Below are 17,056 nucleotides of genomic sequence, written 5' to 3' on the forward strand. Positions count from 1 at the left end.
AGGTAACGTCTTCAGTTCTGACGCCGGCCTCCTGTCTCTGGCCAGGTCAGGATTACCGTCAACCACGACTCTCTGTTAGCGCTGGCACTGGTTCAGGAACTTTGCACCTTCCCGGCCAAGGGTGCGATGTGCCTGTGGACCTCCTGTATGATCTGGGGGGTTTTTATTCAGTTCATTTTCTGGTTCCCAAGAAGACCGCCAGTCTTCGTCCAATACTGGACAACCAGGGTCAGAACGATTATTTGAGGGTCATGCCCTTTCACATGTTGATTACCAAGGAGGTTCTGCAAGCCATCTTCCAGGGCGACTGGTTCGTGTCTGTCGACCTGACAGATGCATTTTCTCATGTCCCCATTGCTCCGGATCACTGGCAGTTTCTCCGCTTTGCATTCCAGGGCAGGGACTTTCAGTTTTGGGTCCTACCATTTGGATTCTCTCATTCTCCCCAGGTTTTCACCCAGTGTGTGGCACAGCCCTCTTCCCCTCTGCAGGCCTGGAGAGTGCAGATCCTGCCCTATCTTGATGACTGGCTCATCTGTGCTGCAACCCTCGATCAGACATTCTGGGACACCCAGACAGTGCTTGCTCAAGTGGGTCACTGGGGCCTGCGGGTGAACCTGGAAAGTCTCCATGACCACTTGCCCATCACCACAGCTGGTCAGCGATATTTTAAGCCTGCTCCCAGAGTTTTGGTGTGGCAGTGCTCCCCAACTTGTTCTATATCTACGCCTTCTGAGCATGGTCATCGCTGCATCCAGTGTGGTGCCCCTATGAAGGCTCTCATTGGGGCCCCTTCAAATGTGGCTGCACGGCCTGCATCTGGACCCCGCACAGCCTGCACACAGACACAGGAGGCTTCGTATCGTGCCTCAGTGCCTCCAGTCCATGTCCCGTTGGTGAGACAGGTTGTATCCCATGGCAGGGGTTCCGCTTGGCCCCCTCACATGTCGGAGGGAGGTTGTGCACACAGATGCGTGCTCCATGATTTGGGGCGTGACCTGGCAGGGCTGTATGGCACAGAGGAAGTAGAAGGCAGCAGCCTTCTGCTTCCTGCTGAGGTATGCGTTATTGTGCCAGACGCTTGTCTGGGTTGCGGATTCCTCGTGACCTTGTTGGTATGCGTCATCCAGTGCTTGAAGCACTGTCTCTGACGGTCAGTAGGGATGAAATAGAACGATGATGAAACTTGCTACCGTGGGTTGCTATGTAATGTCACCAAATCAATAGTGTTTCTTCTATTCAAGCATTCGGCAGGTTAAGGATAAAGGTGCACTGTTCGCAGTTTTGGCTAAGAGTTATAACTGACAGCATACAATATACTTTAGAAATCAACTGAAAATGAGACTTTAATATTATATTTAACATATTTTTAAATCAAAAACAGCACCATGTTAAAGAGCTTTCTATCGTTGTCAATGGAAAATCTAAAACATTGCGATGTACCAATCAATAGGCCCATGAGTGAAACGTCCAATTAGCATCTGAAGCACTGAAAATAACAATGTTGCAGGAGCTGTCTAAAGGTCCTTGTACTCAAAGCCCTCATCCTGGCTGTGTTCAGATCATTATGTTAGGTCGGTGCAAAATTAAGCAATTTCACTAAGATATAATGAGAACTTGCCATGTTATTGCCATGAGTTTATAATACCCTATATAACTTATGTTATAGACAGGACCATCAGACTCGTTTCAGATCATACTATCAATCTGTGATCTGCACGTTTGTTTCACAGCGATCATGTAAAATGTGTTGCAACTAAAAGAGGGTGGTGGAAGTTGACTCAGCTTATGATCCAACTCATGAGACAAGTCACAGAGCGGCAACAAGTAATCAAAGGGTGAAATGGGGATGAAGAACAATAGGCATGTTAGATAGCAGCAGTTGGCAGGTCCAACGAGAGCAAGACAACTTTATGATAAACCATTGGTCATCTTACCTACAAAATCTGATTTTCAGCATAATCTGGTACAGATCAATAGCTGGTGATGGTGCACAATAACAATGCTTATAGTTAAAGAACAGAATCTATTTAGAAAGCAGGAATGAGAAGTGAGATAGCTAGATATTATTGGATGTAGGGAAATGACAGACACATTTTATGTATATTGCTCAGGGCAATGCTGCTGAGTAAGTGCCATGCCCCTTTGGTTCCACAGTTACAGCTGCTTGTTCTAGAAGCCCAGTCATGATCTCACCAGAGCAACTTGGACAACTGAATGCTAAAGTGATCTAAAAGAGGGAGATATTGTGTGTATACTGTGGAACAATGATATGAAAAGCACTATAGACTTATTATGCAAAGGTGGAACTGACAGCTACATTACAGTTACGTATTTAGAAGATTATAATGTAACTGTAGTAAATAGGAACCAAATATAATATTTGAACTAAAACATGAACTAAAACTCATTCCCTAGAAACGCCACTACTAGTATACAATGGCCAATTTGCTAATGTTCAGTATGTTTCCCAAAAAGTCAGCGTTTTAAGTACAGAATCAGCCATTCCCTGTTTGAGGGACAACAGCAACAACAACAACAATACATTTGATTTGTAATACACTTCACACTAAAATGTTTAAGTGTTATAGATTAAAAACAAAAACACTAAGAGGCAGTATAAGCATACAAATAGAGCCTCACAATATATCAAGTCAGAATTGTCATCACAATATCACTGTTAGCACTATCCTCATTGCAGAGCACTGCTAGGATGCAATATTTGGTTCAATATCATACATTAGGTGCCTTATACTATTTTATATTTGAACAGTTAGATGGTCTCCAATTGTCTTTCATACATACCATACATCTATTTTTAGTTGCCTTAGTATCACAATTATATGTTTCCAGTTATTTTGCAAGATGGATGGACGGAAGATTCCAGACTGCACAGAAACCCTGGCCTTTGGCCTGATTAGCTATGTCATTGAAAAACAAGGTTTTCCGTTTGTCATCCCGTTGAGACACACAACCACACACACAGACTACTAAATATGCCAATTTCCTTGAACCTGAGTTCAGCTTTCAGGACCTGTATCCCACGCAGTACAGATATAAATAACTTTCCCAGAGCAACAAAGAATCAACAAAAATGTTCTACATAAATACATGAAGCAGACCTGAGGAACAAGTAGTAGTAGCAGAGGTAGAAACAATTAGAAGCCCATAACCTAACATAGGACCTGACCCTGGATCCTTGCTAACAAATTTTATTTTTCTTCAAACAGTTACACAGTGAAGCAAATGTGGAATAAATTGGCCCTTTGCAGTGAAATGTATTGTGAAGCTCTTTCTGTTCCTGCTATAGATTCATATCTTACCTTCAATGCTTATTGACCAAATATTGCTCAGCTTCATTAAAATATTTAACTCATAGTATGCAACAACAGTAAAGCACAACAATGACAATGGTTACATTTCAATAAGCAGTTCTCATGATAGAAGGGAAACTGATTGCAATGTCACCAATTTGTCTCTGAGCTCTTAAATAAATGTTTTTTTTAATTTCAAGCCATGTAATAAATGCATGATAAGATGATATCTACATAGAACCAACAATGGATTTTCACTACTAATTTAACGGTACATGTGCTTGTATTGATAATTGTTGGCACTGGCCGTTTGTTTCCACCTGTAGATTTACCAAACGATTCTAGAGCTGTCAACCTATACAAATGCAGAACATTTATGCAAGGAATTATAGAACAGAATTCTTCGTTCTGTGGCGCAACATTAAAAATCGGCACCTAACTAAGAAGAGAGGACTTCCAGATATCATTAAATTCTGCCAAGTGAGAACATTAAGGTTCCTCATTCAGCTACAGTGAAAATGGAGAAAGAAAGGTGGCCCAAATCAAAGCTTTATGTTTCAACAACAATAATGTTGGAAGCTTGCTCTACAATGAACTTAATTAATCGCCTTAAACGACATCGAGCAGAACGTAAACATCAGTGGTACAGAGAAAATGGGCTAAAGTCCAAATCCAGTTACCTGTAGCATTCAACCAGAACCAAACACCGTGAGAGTCTTCATAGCAGTAGACATCTGACCAAACACAAGTACTGAGTTCAGAAGAGTCCATCAGGAGGTGGTTCCCCATCAGGCGTGCTCCCATGGTGCATTCAAGTACAACTTGTATACGGGATCGTCTCTATATCAAATCGGCTCCAGAGTGATTTAAACATTTTTTTATTATCAAATGTCAACACAGACTGCTACAAAGCTCCCTAAACCACAACACAGACCATTTTCAAGCGGTTTTACTGTTGTAAAAGGATTTTATAAATTCACAAAATCAAATTAAATATCCTGCCAGTTCCAAACTGGCCACATTATAAAATTTAAAAAAAATTTAGAATATACTCATAAAAATCTAATTATTATCATGTTAACATTCTGTGTTCAGTGTTAAATAAAATAAAAATATTAAATATTAATACATTTTTATTTTTTCTCTTGATTGAAATGTACTGTAGCTTTAAATCTGAGATGCGTACTGAACCCTGATTCGCTAGCCTAATAAAGGCACATTTTCAAAAACATCTTGTCGTAATGTCCTGCTAATACTGAAACACAAATTCAATATAATTGAGACTCCCAGGATGTAAGACTGATTTCTGCAGAGAGTATACCCAGCATAAAATCAAAGTATAGGCAATACCATACAAAGCACACAATACAAAGCCTTAAAATTACTGTACATACAGTAAATCACACAACATAAGCATCCAGACAATATGTTGTAAAAGTATATATTTCAAGTAAACTTTAACATGAAGAAGCAGACACTGCCCCACCCTGGTACTGGTTATAAACATCTTAATGAGTCTGTCCCCACAAATCACTGGAGCCTGAACCTTTGCAGTAAAGAACCTGAGCAACATTTAGTTAATGAACTAGGCAATGAAACCGACCTGCTTCTTTTCTTGCATCGCCATGCCAACCCCGACCACTCCACATGCTCTGCTTCTCAAGATGTCATCGGCAAGATGCCGTTAGTGCCACCACAGAAGGTCCAGATGTGGATACTCCTTACTGGAGGTTTTTCCTCTGGATCCCTTTCAGGTCACTGCTGTTGGCAACAACACATCAAGCAGCATCCGCAGATGGAACAAGAAGGCAAAGGCAGGTGGTTGCTGCTCTGATTTCACACCTGGCAACACCTCCTCCTGTACTCTGGCAGTGTGACAGAAAGCACAGCGACACCTGCAGGGACCAGCAGAGAGAAGGTTAAAACTGGGAAATGGGCTCCGTTCAGCCTAAACCAACTCAATTATGGTTGAGGTGCAAACACACCCTCCATTTCTGCTACCTGTGCAACCCTTTTTCTTTTCCAATGGTTATAATCAGTCTGACAGAGAGAGGTGCCCCCAATCCTTGTGGTTTTTAGTAGAATAATGGCCACCATCTGGTTCTAGATGGACAAACTTTATCACTTTATTATTTTACTTTGTACACCTAAACATAGCCCATACTAAAATGGCCAAACTCTAACACTCAGTAGTTTATTCTAACCTCCCCAACAACTCTACACCATTCCAAACCCTTTGTGAAGTGCCTTGAGACAACATGTGTAGTGAATTGGTGCTATATAAATAAAACTAAATTGAAACTGAATTGTTGCTTGACACCCAGTTATCTGTGGACAATCACAAGAAACAATGACATCAATAAGGAAAAATCATCATCCATACAGTTGTGGAAATATTAGGACCACCTATGACAGCCTATGTGTTTCTCTACATATTGTGGATATTTAATATCATTTTTAACAATACTGACAAATTTAGGTATAAACAAACACGAAAATGCAAAGACCTCACATCAGGACACCCCCACATTCATTGCAACTTAAAATGGCTAAAATCATATCACATCAGCTGTACATGATGAGAAAATCATGACTCAGCACTAAGGAGGGTTGCTCTGTTTAAACCTCAAACATTTAGTCTGGTGCTCCAGACTGTTGAAGTGAGAGGGGACACCATGGTGAGATCCAAAGAGCAGAACGAAGATTGTAGCAGCTCCTTATTCTGGTGAGCCAGCCAAGCAAACTTTATTTATAAGCACTTTAAAAACAGCATAATGGACCAAACTGCTAAACAGATATATAAAAACATTAAAACACAAATACAAAAAGACATGAGGAATTGTTTTTATTAAATAACTTGAACAAATAAAATGAGTTATCTCATGCTGGGTCAAAGGCCAATAAGAAAGATGTGTTTTCAAAGCACATTTAAAAAGACACCACGAAGAGTCCTGTCTAATGTGCCCTAGCAGAGAATTCTAAACCCAGGGAGATGCCACAAAAAAGCTCCGTCACTTCTAAGCTCCCTCCAAGTCCTCGGCACATACAGGAGAAGCTGGTCCGCTGACCTGAGTGATCAGGAAGGGAGGAGCAATGTAATTGTAAAATCGCAGAGAGGTAGGGAAAGACAAGACCATTTAAAAATAAAAGCATTCAAAGGACTCAGATCTCAAATGAATCTGAAATATTTTCCACTGTACGAAACTCTACAAGTGGAGGACAGCTCCTAACATGTCCAGGTCTTGCTCTTCAAACATGTTCACCCTGAGAGAAAACCTTAAGATGCTAAAAGACCTACAGCAGCTCTTGTGGGCAACAGTGGCTCAGTGGGAAGAGTGGTCATCATGCAGTCCAAATGTTGTGGGTTCAATTGTAGCTTCCTTTTGCCATATCCATCAATCCATGGGCAAGGCACTCAACGCCATCTGCGTTAGGGTTATTCACTAATCTGCATGTCAGTGTATAAATGTGAGTGTGAAACCTTTACTCTCCAAGAAAAACATGAAAGCAAGACTGACGTTAAGCAGAGAGAACATAGACAAGGACCAGACCTTGTGGAACATTGTTCCTTGGATAGATAATTCGAAAATGTAATCATCTGGACACCAGAACCTTCAACATGTTGGGCATAAACCTGATACAGCAGTCCAGCAAAAGAACCTCTTACCAGCTGTGAAGCATTGAGGTGGAGGTGTCATGGTATGGGGATGTTTTGCTTCAGCAGGACCTGGCTAGCTCACCATAAGTCCAATTCAAACTCTACTGTATGTCAAAGGGTGGTTGAGGAAAATGTGAGACCATCTGTAAAAAAGAACTGGCTGAGATTTAAGAAAGGTGAAGTCCTGGGCCTAGTCAAAGCCGTGGGGTGAACTGAAACAGGCTGAACATGCAAGAACCCCTTAAACATCTTACAGCTGAAAGTGAGGAGTGGGATAAATGTCCCTCAGAGACGGTAAATTTCCACATGAAGCAGCTTAATAAAGTTATTTCTAACAGAGGGGGTAACACTATATACTAGTGGGTTGGGTGTCCTAACTTGTTCCTCAACTTTAAAATGTGTTTCTGATATAAGGTTTCTTTTTATGTGGGGGATAAAGCATAATGTTCCGCTCACTGTGTGAGAGCCTGGGGCTCATTCAAATACCGCAAAAATCTAGAAAATTAGTAATTTGAAAAATTACACATTCCAAACTTATTAAATCTAATTTACATCAGTGCGAGGTGGAGCATTTGAAAAGCACAAAACCACAACTGCATATTTTAAAGTCTCAATTGGTAAATTGCACATTTGAGCTCTGACATGTGAAGGCCACTACGGAGCCTGCGAGGGGACATGGGGGATTTTTTTTCTTTTGCGTCCCCACGCAATACTTTTGCGTTATCTCGCAATAGTCTTTGCGTTATCTCGCAATACTTTGTGGGAGACCCGTTTTTAAGATTTATTGAGCTTTATTTTGAAATCGGCCTTAAATAAAAGGATCTTCAATCAAACGTAAAGACAGTTATTATCCACATGCTCTCAAACTGCTGAACTCTGGACAATAATACTGCACAAAAACTGACGCTTTTTTGCTAATTACTGCTGCATGATGTGTACTTTTTTTTGCACGCCACTTTTGTTTTTATAGTGATTTGAACTATATCCTAAGCATTTAATCGCATTGTTGACTGTGTGTTAACCTGCATATGATAAATAAACCATATCAATGCCATATCAGTGCTGTTTGCTTTGTGAGCAGTTTGTCATCTGTGCTGCTGTTCCAAAATACACAGCTTTCTCAAGGTGATTAACAACTTTTGTGAGCGAACGCAAAAGTATTGCGTGGGGACGCAAAAGAAAAAAAATTCCCCCATGTCCCCTCACGGGCTCCGTAGGCCACAACTTGTAGCTTTAAAGATTGTATTTAAAATCTACCTCTGACATTAGCATTATTTGGATGTAGAGATGGAAACATACAGGTCTTGGAGTGTTGTTTCCTGTTGCATTGTGTGAAAGGTGGGTAACTTTAAAATGGACTACGTCAATTCAATCAAATCGTATAGATTTCAAGTCAGGTACATACAGGTGTTGGACAATGAAACTGAAACACCTGATTTTAGACCACAATAATTTATTAGTATGGTGTAGGGCCTCCTTTTGTGGCCAATACAGCCTCAATTCATCTTGGGAATGACATATACAAGTCCTGCACAGTGGTCAGAGGGATTTTAAGCCATTCTTCTTGCAGGATAGTGGCCAGGTCACTACGTGATACTGGTGGAGGAAAACGTTTCCTGACTCGCTCCTCCAAAACACCCCAAAGTGACTCGATAATATTTAGATCTGGTGACTGTGCAGACCATGGGAGATGTTCAACTTCACTTTCATGTTCATCAAACCAATCTTTCACCAGTCTTGCTGTGTGTATTGGTGCATTGTCATCCTGATACACGGCACCGCCTTCAGGATACAATGTTTGAACCATTGGATGCACATGGTCCTCAAGAATGGTTTGGTAGTCCTTGGCAGTGACGCGCTCATCCAGCACAAGTATTGGGCCAAGGGAATATCATGATATGGCAGCCCAAACCATCACTGATCCACTCCCATGCTTCACTCTTGGCATGCAACAGTCTGGGTGGTACGCTTCGTTGGGGCTTCTCCACACCGTAACTCTCCTGGATGTGGGGAAAACAGTAAAGGTGGACTCATCGGAGAACAATACATGTTTCACATTGTCCACAGCCCAAGATTTGCACTCCTTGCACCATTGAAACCGACATTTGGCATTGGCATGAGTGACCAAAGGTTTGGCTATAGCAGCCCGGCCGTGTATATTGACCCTGTGGAGCTCCCGACGGACAGTTCTGGTGGAAACAGGAGAGTTGAGGTGCACATTTAATTCTGCCGTGATTTGGGCAGCCGTGGTTTTGTGTTTTTTGGATACAATCCGGGTTAGCACCCGAACATCCCTTTCAGACAGCTTCCTCTTGCGTCCACAGTTAATCCTGTTGGATGTGGTTCTTCCTTCTTGGTGGTATGCTGACATTACCCTGCATACCGTGGCTCTTGATACATCACAAAGACTTGCTGTCTTGGTCACAGATGCGCCAGCAAGACGTGCACCAACAATTTGTCCTTTTTTGAACTCTGGTATGTCACCCATAATGTTGTGTGCATTTCAATATTTTGAGCAAAACTGTGCTCTTACCCTGCTGATTGAACCTTCACACTCTGCTCTTACTAGTGCAATCAATGAAAACTGGCTACCAGGCTGGTCCAATTTAGCCATGAAACCTCCCACACTAAAATGACAGGTGTTTCAGTTTCATTGTCCAACCCCTGTACCTATAGATAGATGTCTGTCAGTCTTACCTCATACAAATTTACCAAGTCACATTTTCAGATTATTCTAGAGTGAAATTCTATACTTTTTAGTCAGTTTTTGACCATCAGTTGGACCCTTTGTGGGGTGCCTTGAGACGACATTGTTGTAAATAAGCGCCATTTAACAAAATAATCTGAACTGAAACTATCTCTGTAGTTATGCTGCTATAGGCTTAGGCTGCTGGAGGACATAATGAGCACTTTCACCCTCTTCGCTACATTCTCACACTACTCTCCAATTTTGCAATATTTGCTGTTATTTCAGTTTTTAACTTTATGTTCTCTCTCTTTTCTCTTCCTAGAAGCTACACCTGACCTGACTCTGTATCTACCTGTGACACCTTTCTGGAGAGGGGCATCCTCCAAGCTTCTGCTGGCAACAACTTAATGCTCACCCTATACCGATGATCCACATGGCCCTGTCTTTTAGTGTTTAGCCCTTTCTCTCTCCTAGACATGGCGATTGACTGAGCTTTACTGTAACTAATTATATGTGCTCTTTTTCAGACTCTAACCTTGAAAACTGGCTCAAAGTTTATCTGTTCTTTCTTTCTAGGTGAAACGACTAAAGGAGCTACATCCATTAACATTTACTTTTCCTGCCCATAGAAAGGACTCCTGGATCAGTGCTTCTTTGTTCTTCTTGTGTCTCTGTTCTCTCAAACCCCCAGTCGGTCGTGGCAGATGGTCGCTCACACTGAGCCTGGTTCTGCTGGAGGTTTCTTCCTGTTAAAAGGGAGTTTTTCCTCTCCACTGTCGCTACATGCATGCTCAGTATGAGGGATTGCTGCAAAGTCAATGCCAGTGACTGTCCACTGTCTCTACATGCTCATCCGGGAGGAGGGAATGCTGCAAGTCACTGACTGGATGCAATCTGCTGGGTTTCCATAGACAAAAAAACTTTTTATCCAGTTTGAATAAATAACTAACTCTGACTGCACTGTTCAATGGTTAGGACTAATTGGAATGTATGTACCTGATTGTCGTGAAGTGCCTTGAGACGACATGTGTTGTGAATTGGCGCTATATAAATAAAACTGAATTGAATTGAGTTTTTGAACTGTATAAATGTACAACAGAAATCGCTATTTACAATGGGGGTCAAAGGCTTACATACTACCTTCCATGTCCATGATACGTGTATTAACATAGGGCTTTATGTGAACCGTATGTGAAACAAGAATGGGTTGCATTAGATTGAAATTATTATAGATGTTCTATAATTACCATTGGATTATAGAAACAGGTTCAGATATATACACACACCCCTACCTAAAACATACCCATTTGTTTTAGTTAGGGGTGGTAATAATTCTAAAATGTATTAAGTTTTTACTGGTGAGCATGGCTGAGTCCAGCTGTTAGTTTCTCTTTGCAGCATGAAGAATTCACTTATTTGACCAAATGATGGCAGAACCAAGGCAGATGTCTGTAGTATAGAACCTGGTATTTTGGCTGCTGTCTTGGCCAAGTATTTCTAATTATACAGATTATTGATCTCCTGGTTAAATAAGAGATAAATAAAACATTTTCACATATACTGTGACAATTTTCAATGGGTCTGAATATTGTCAGACATGTTATTTTCCATGTTAGTCAAACTTTTTTTTACGATGGCACATCATTCTGTATATTTGAGTCTGTATGAATAATTTGGCGATGCGTGAATTTGATATAATTTACAATAAATTCAAACGTATTATGCAACCTGCTCTTATTTGTTTTCTTTGCTTTCAATTTCTTTCACGCAGGGAAAAGAACGGTACAAATTAATCATTTAAAGTCCAAATAAATATGACATGAGTGTGAACCATCATTTATAAACCGAGCCCGAACAGCTTGAACTGATAGCTGTTGGTTGAGGATTATAAAGCGTTAAGGAACCTGTAAAAATATAACAAGGCTACACTTCAATCAGCAGTCATTTATACAATTATTACATCTGTCATCAACCTCCACAGCAAACCTTTTACTACGTGGGACTAAATTAACAACACACCGAAATAACAGTCGACTGGAGGCGATCTAAAGCCACTACAACAGCTAACGCGGAACCGTAACTGGGTTTTTTGGACTTTTCCTCTAATAAACAATTATTCATAACACGGCTGAACGGATCTTTCCATTATGTCAACAGATGCTGCAGACAGACGTCGACCTATCTCAGACTACAGCTACGTAAACTCCGTTAGAATAAGATAAATTTTATTCACATAGAGCAATTTTCTATGCGAACTCACCTTATGCTCCTTTCAAACGGCAGCTGATGACCTTCCAAAGTTATTATGTTCTCTCAAATACTAATGGACTTTTCTCCTTCACTGCTACACCAGCAGCCATCTTTGGAAGACCACCTTACTAGAGGAAGTGGACTGTGATTGGATGAATGTCAGGTGTTCTATTTTCTGATTGGTTGATTCACCTATAAAGGAATTACTTCTCATTGTAAAAACACTACATTTTACTCAGAAGAGCACATAGCGGCGGCGGACGTATGGCTGCCAGTGTTAATGAGGCACGAGAGACAGCAAGCTGAATTCGTGGCAGTGGCAGGTAGAAATAGTTGCAACTCGAGCTGCCACCGGAAGTTCCAGAGGGTGTCAGACCGGAGTTTTGCCATACAATGATGGTCTGCCAAGAGCTGCGTGAAGCTGACACCCCACCCTCTTGAAAAATTCCAGCAAATAGACAGAATGGTTAGTGCTTCGTTTGTGCTGCTTTCGTTTCTGAGATATTATGAATTATAATTTTGGCCAATGACGTCACCATCCCCCAATTTCCTCCGAATTGAATCAGAGTGGGCTATTTTTTAGGTCTTTGTGTGTGCAGGTTTGTGCTGTTATGGTTTCTGAGATACTAGGTTTAAATTTCGGCCGATGACGTCACCAACACCACAGCTTGCTCCGAATTGAACTGTAGTGGTCTCATTTTTTAGTGCTATTTTTGTACAGGTTTGTGCTGTTTATGAAATATAAGTTTTAATTTCAGACGATCAAATGATTACACCTGAATTGATTACCCGTCTGTGCCAGACGACACCACCTTGTGTGGGAATGTATTTCACCAGCTGCAGGTACTACAGGAACTTATGACGTCTATGGCCTGCGACCATTATAATGTAATCTTTATAACATAACTAATATCTGATGCTGCTCAGCTTGTTGTCTTCTTAAAATGACTATGCTTTTGTGTATAAATTTGTTAAATAAAGTTTGGTTAAGAAATATATTGTGTATAATGTACTTTTACTTTAATCAATGAAATTTGTAATGTATTGCTTTATTATCACATTTCTGTTTATAGTTGACCTATTAAATGTCTTCAAGGTTTATGAAAAAGGGCGTTTTTAATTATAAATAAGGTTCTCATCCAGTGTCTGCTGTGCTTGCAATCTGCCCCAGATTAGGAGAGATGAATGGATGGATAGATGGATATTGTAGTCGTGCATTTAAGTAAGTACACAACTAGTAATATAGTTTGACATCCACACTTTTGATACATGTTGAAATAAAGACTCAGCTAGGCTTTGTCTCACAGGTATGACATTCATATTCATTCAATTCAGTTTTATTTATAAAACGCCAATTCACAACACATGCCGTCTCAAGGCACTTCACAAATGGTCTGGAATGGTGCGGGGTTTTTGGGGAGGTTTGAATAAACTACTGAGTGTTAGAGTTTGGCCATTTTAGAATCGGCTATGTGTAGGGGTACTAAGTAAAATAATAAACTGATAAAGTTTGTCCATCTAGAGCCCACTGGTGGCCATTGTTATACTAAAAACCACAAGGATTGGGGGTACCTCTTTGTCAAACAGATTATAACCATTGGAAATGAGAGGGGGTCATACAGGTAGCAGAAATGGAGGGTGTGTTTGCACCTCAACCATAACTGAGTTGGTTTAGGCAAAACCTGACTCCCCCTTACTACATTCAAGAGGGAGGGAAGAAGATGGAGGTACAAATAATTGGAGAGTGTGGTTTCCTGTTGCATTGTGTGAAAGGTGGGTAACTTTAAAATGGACTACGTCAATTCGATCAAATCGTATAGATTTCAAGTCAGGTACATACAGGGGTTGGACAATGAAACTGAAACACCTGGTTTTAGACCACAATAATTTATTAGTATGGTGTAGGGCCTCCTTTTGCAGCCAATACAGCGTCAATTCATCTTGGGAATGACATATACAAGTCCTGCACAGTGGTCAGAGGGATTTTAAGCCATTCTTCTTGCAGGATAGTGGCCAGGTCACTACGTGATACTGGTGGAGGAAAACGTTTCCTGACTCGCTCCTCCAAAACACCCCAAAGTGACTCAATAATATTTAGATCTGGTGACTGTGCAGGTCATGGGAGATGTTCAACTTCACTTTCATGTTCATCAAACCAATCTTTCACCAGTCTTGCTGTGTGTATTGGTGCATTGTCATCCTGATACACGGCACCGCCTTCAGGATACAATGTTTGAACCATTGGATGCACATGGTCCTCAAGAATGGTTTGGTAGTCCTTGGCAGTGACGCGCCCATCTAGCACAAGTATTGGGCCAAGGGAATATCATGATATGGCAGCCCAAACCATCACTGATCCACTCCCATGCTTCACTCTTGGCATGCAACAGTCTGGGTGGTACGCTTCTTTGGGGCTTCTCCACACCGTAACTCTCCTGGATGTGGGGAAAACAGTAAAGGTGGACTCATCAGAGAACAATACATGTTTCACATTGTCCACAGCCCAAGATTTGTGCTCCTTGCACCATGGAAACCGACATTTGGCATTGGCATGAGTGACCAAAGGTTTGGCTATAGCAGCCCGGCCGTGTATATTGACCGTGTGGAGCTCCCGACGGACAGTTCTGGTGGAAACAGGAGAGTTGAGGTGCACATTTAATTCTGCCGTGATTTGGGCAGCCGTGGTTTTGTGTTTTTGGATACAAAAGCACTTGAACATCCCTTTCAGACAGCTTCCTCTTGCGTCCACAGTTAATCCTGTTGGATGTGGTTCGTCCTTCTTGGTGGTATGCTGACATTACTCTGGATACCGTGGCTCTTGATACATCACAAAGACTTGCTGTCTTGGTCACAGATGCGCCAGCAAGACGTGCACCAACAATTTGTCCTTTTTTGAACTCTGGTATGTCACCCATAATGTGTGCATTTCAATATTTTGAGCAAAACTGTGCTCTTACCCTGCTAATTGAACCGCCACACTCTGCTCTTACTGGTGCAATGTGCAATCAATGAAGACTGGCTACCAGGCTGGTCCAGTTTAGCCATGAAACCTCCCACACTAAAATGACAGGTGTTTCAGTTTCATTGTCTAACCCCTGTATCTACAAAGTATAACATTTGGACGAATTATTATAAAGAAATACATTTTAAAATAATGAACAATATTTATCCTTCAAAGAAGTTAATAAAAGATAGATTTAAATTTGATGTTGACAATTGTGGATTCTGTGAAACACAGCCTGAAATGATTAAACCCTTATTTTATTAGTGTGCAGAAGTTCAAAATTTAGGGAGAATTCTCCCTAAATTTTTTTCTCTTTTCAGAATATGTTTTGTTTATTTTTCAAGGGGAATAATGTGGAATATCTTGTCAACATTGTAATTATTGCAACAAAATATTACATACATAAATGTCGACATGCAAAATGCATGTCAACATACAATAAGCTAATAAAAGGCCTAAGGGATTTGGAGCATCTACATAAACAAACAAAGGACCCAGAAATATTTAATTTGATCACAGAAACCAGGAAACAATTGGATGAGAGTTTATGGGAGGAAGTGGAAAAGAAGGCTAGACTTACCAAACAAACGTACTATGAGGGAGGACCTAAAGCTACAAAAAATTTGGCTAGACGTATTAAGAAACAGCAAACACTAAATAATATATATAAAATAAGAGACCCACTAACTAATGAAATTTTATATGAGCAAGAAGATATACAAAGCATATTTGAGCAATACTACAAGAGTATATAAGCAACCGCCTTGGGCAGGGTATAAAAGAACTGAGAGACTTTTTGGATAAATTAGACTTGCCAGCAATAGGCACAAAACAAATGCAATATTGACTTCTAAAATCACAGTCGAAGAGATAACAAAGGCAATTGGCAGGACTAAAACAGGAAAATCACCAGGGTCAGATGGACTGGGAGCTTCTTTTTATAAAATCTTTAAAGAGGAAATAACCCCACTACTATATGACTCATTTAACTATAGTCTTAGGACTGGCAAGATCCCTCCATCCTGGAAAGACGCTATTATATCTGTTATTCCAAAGGAAGGTAAAGACCAGGAATATTGCCACAACTATGGACCAATGTCAGTTCTTGATGTCGACTACAAACTGTTTTCCTCCATCATAGCCAAAAGACTGGTAAACTTAATGCAGGATTTGATCAATGAGGATCAGACTGGTTTTATCAAAGAAAGACAAACACCAGAGAATATAAGAAGAACTCTACATATCATAGAGCACCTACAATGTAGAGGGGATCGTGCAATTCTAGTAAGTATAGACACAGAGAAAGTCTTCGACAGTGTAAATTGGAATTTTCTGTACAAAGTTTTGGGAAAATTTGGATTTAATGAGATATTTGTAAATTGTGTTAAATTAATATATCAGAACCCAACTGCAAAGATTAAAATAAATAGCAATCTGTCAGGAAGATTTACACTGGAGAGGGGAAGCAGACAGGGTGGTTGCCTCTCACCAAGCCTTTTTGCATTGTTTATAGAGCCACTAGCCCAGATGATTAGTAGGAAGAGGAAATAAAAGGAGTGGAGATAGGAGGGGAAGAACATAAAATAGGGCTGTTCGCAGACAATATATGAATTTATTTAAAACATCCAAATGAGGGATACACGGTGGCGCAGTTGGTAGCACGGTTGCCTTGCAACAAGAAGGTCCTGGGTTTGATTCCTGGCCTGGGGTCTTTCTTATGTTCTCCCTGTGCATGTGTGGGTTCTCACTGGGTACTCTGGCTTCCTCCCACAGTCCAAAGACATGACTGTTAGGTTAATTGGTAACTCTAAATTGCCCTTAGGTGTATGAATGTGTGTTTGTGTGTTGCCCTGCGATGGACTGGCAGCCTGTCCAGGGTGTACCCTGCCTCTCACCCATAGACTGCTGGAGATAGGCACCAGCTCCCCCACGACCCACTATGGAATAAGCAGTAGAAAATGACTGACTAACATCCAAATGAAAGCCTTTCAAAAACAATGAGACTTCTGGAGGAATATGAAAAATTACAAAATTAACTTTGAAAAAACACAGATTCTAGGAATAAACTACTCTCCACAGCAGAAAATAAGGAACACCTACAAACTCAAGTGGAACAAAACATACAGGTCCTTCTCAAAATA

The 17,056-nt window shown here is 40.7% G+C and overlaps 1 protein-coding gene across 4 annotated transcripts in view; it reads right to left on the reverse strand.

Moving 5' to 3' along the window:
• Nucleotides 1-12,053, reverse strand: part of tmem94 (transmembrane protein 94) — a 71,001-nt gene extending 58,948 nt beyond the window's left edge. The window contains exons 1-2 of one of the 4 annotated variants that reach the window (XM_047376771.1): nt 11,922-12,053; nt 4,918-5,209 (exon numbers count right to left, since the gene is read on the reverse strand). In XM_047376771.1, coding sequence (XP_047232727.1) covers nt 4,918-4,941 — 24 coding nt within the window. In that variant the 5' untranslated portion in view covers nt 4,942-5,209; nt 11,922-12,053. The remainder of the gene's footprint in view (nt 1-4,917; nt 5,210-11,921) is intronic. The other 3 variants (XM_047376770.1, XM_047376772.1, XM_047376773.1) reach the window with 3 other exon arrangements.
• Nucleotides 12,054-17,056: the final 5,003 nt, after the last annotated feature.

Source organism: Girardinichthys multiradiatus, chromosome 10 (genome assembly GCF_021462225.1).
Source record: "Girardinichthys multiradiatus isolate DD_20200921_A chromosome 10, DD_fGirMul_XY1, whole genome shotgun sequence".
Taxonomy (NCBI): Eukaryota; Metazoa; Chordata; class Actinopteri; order Cyprinodontiformes; family Goodeidae; genus Girardinichthys; species Girardinichthys multiradiatus.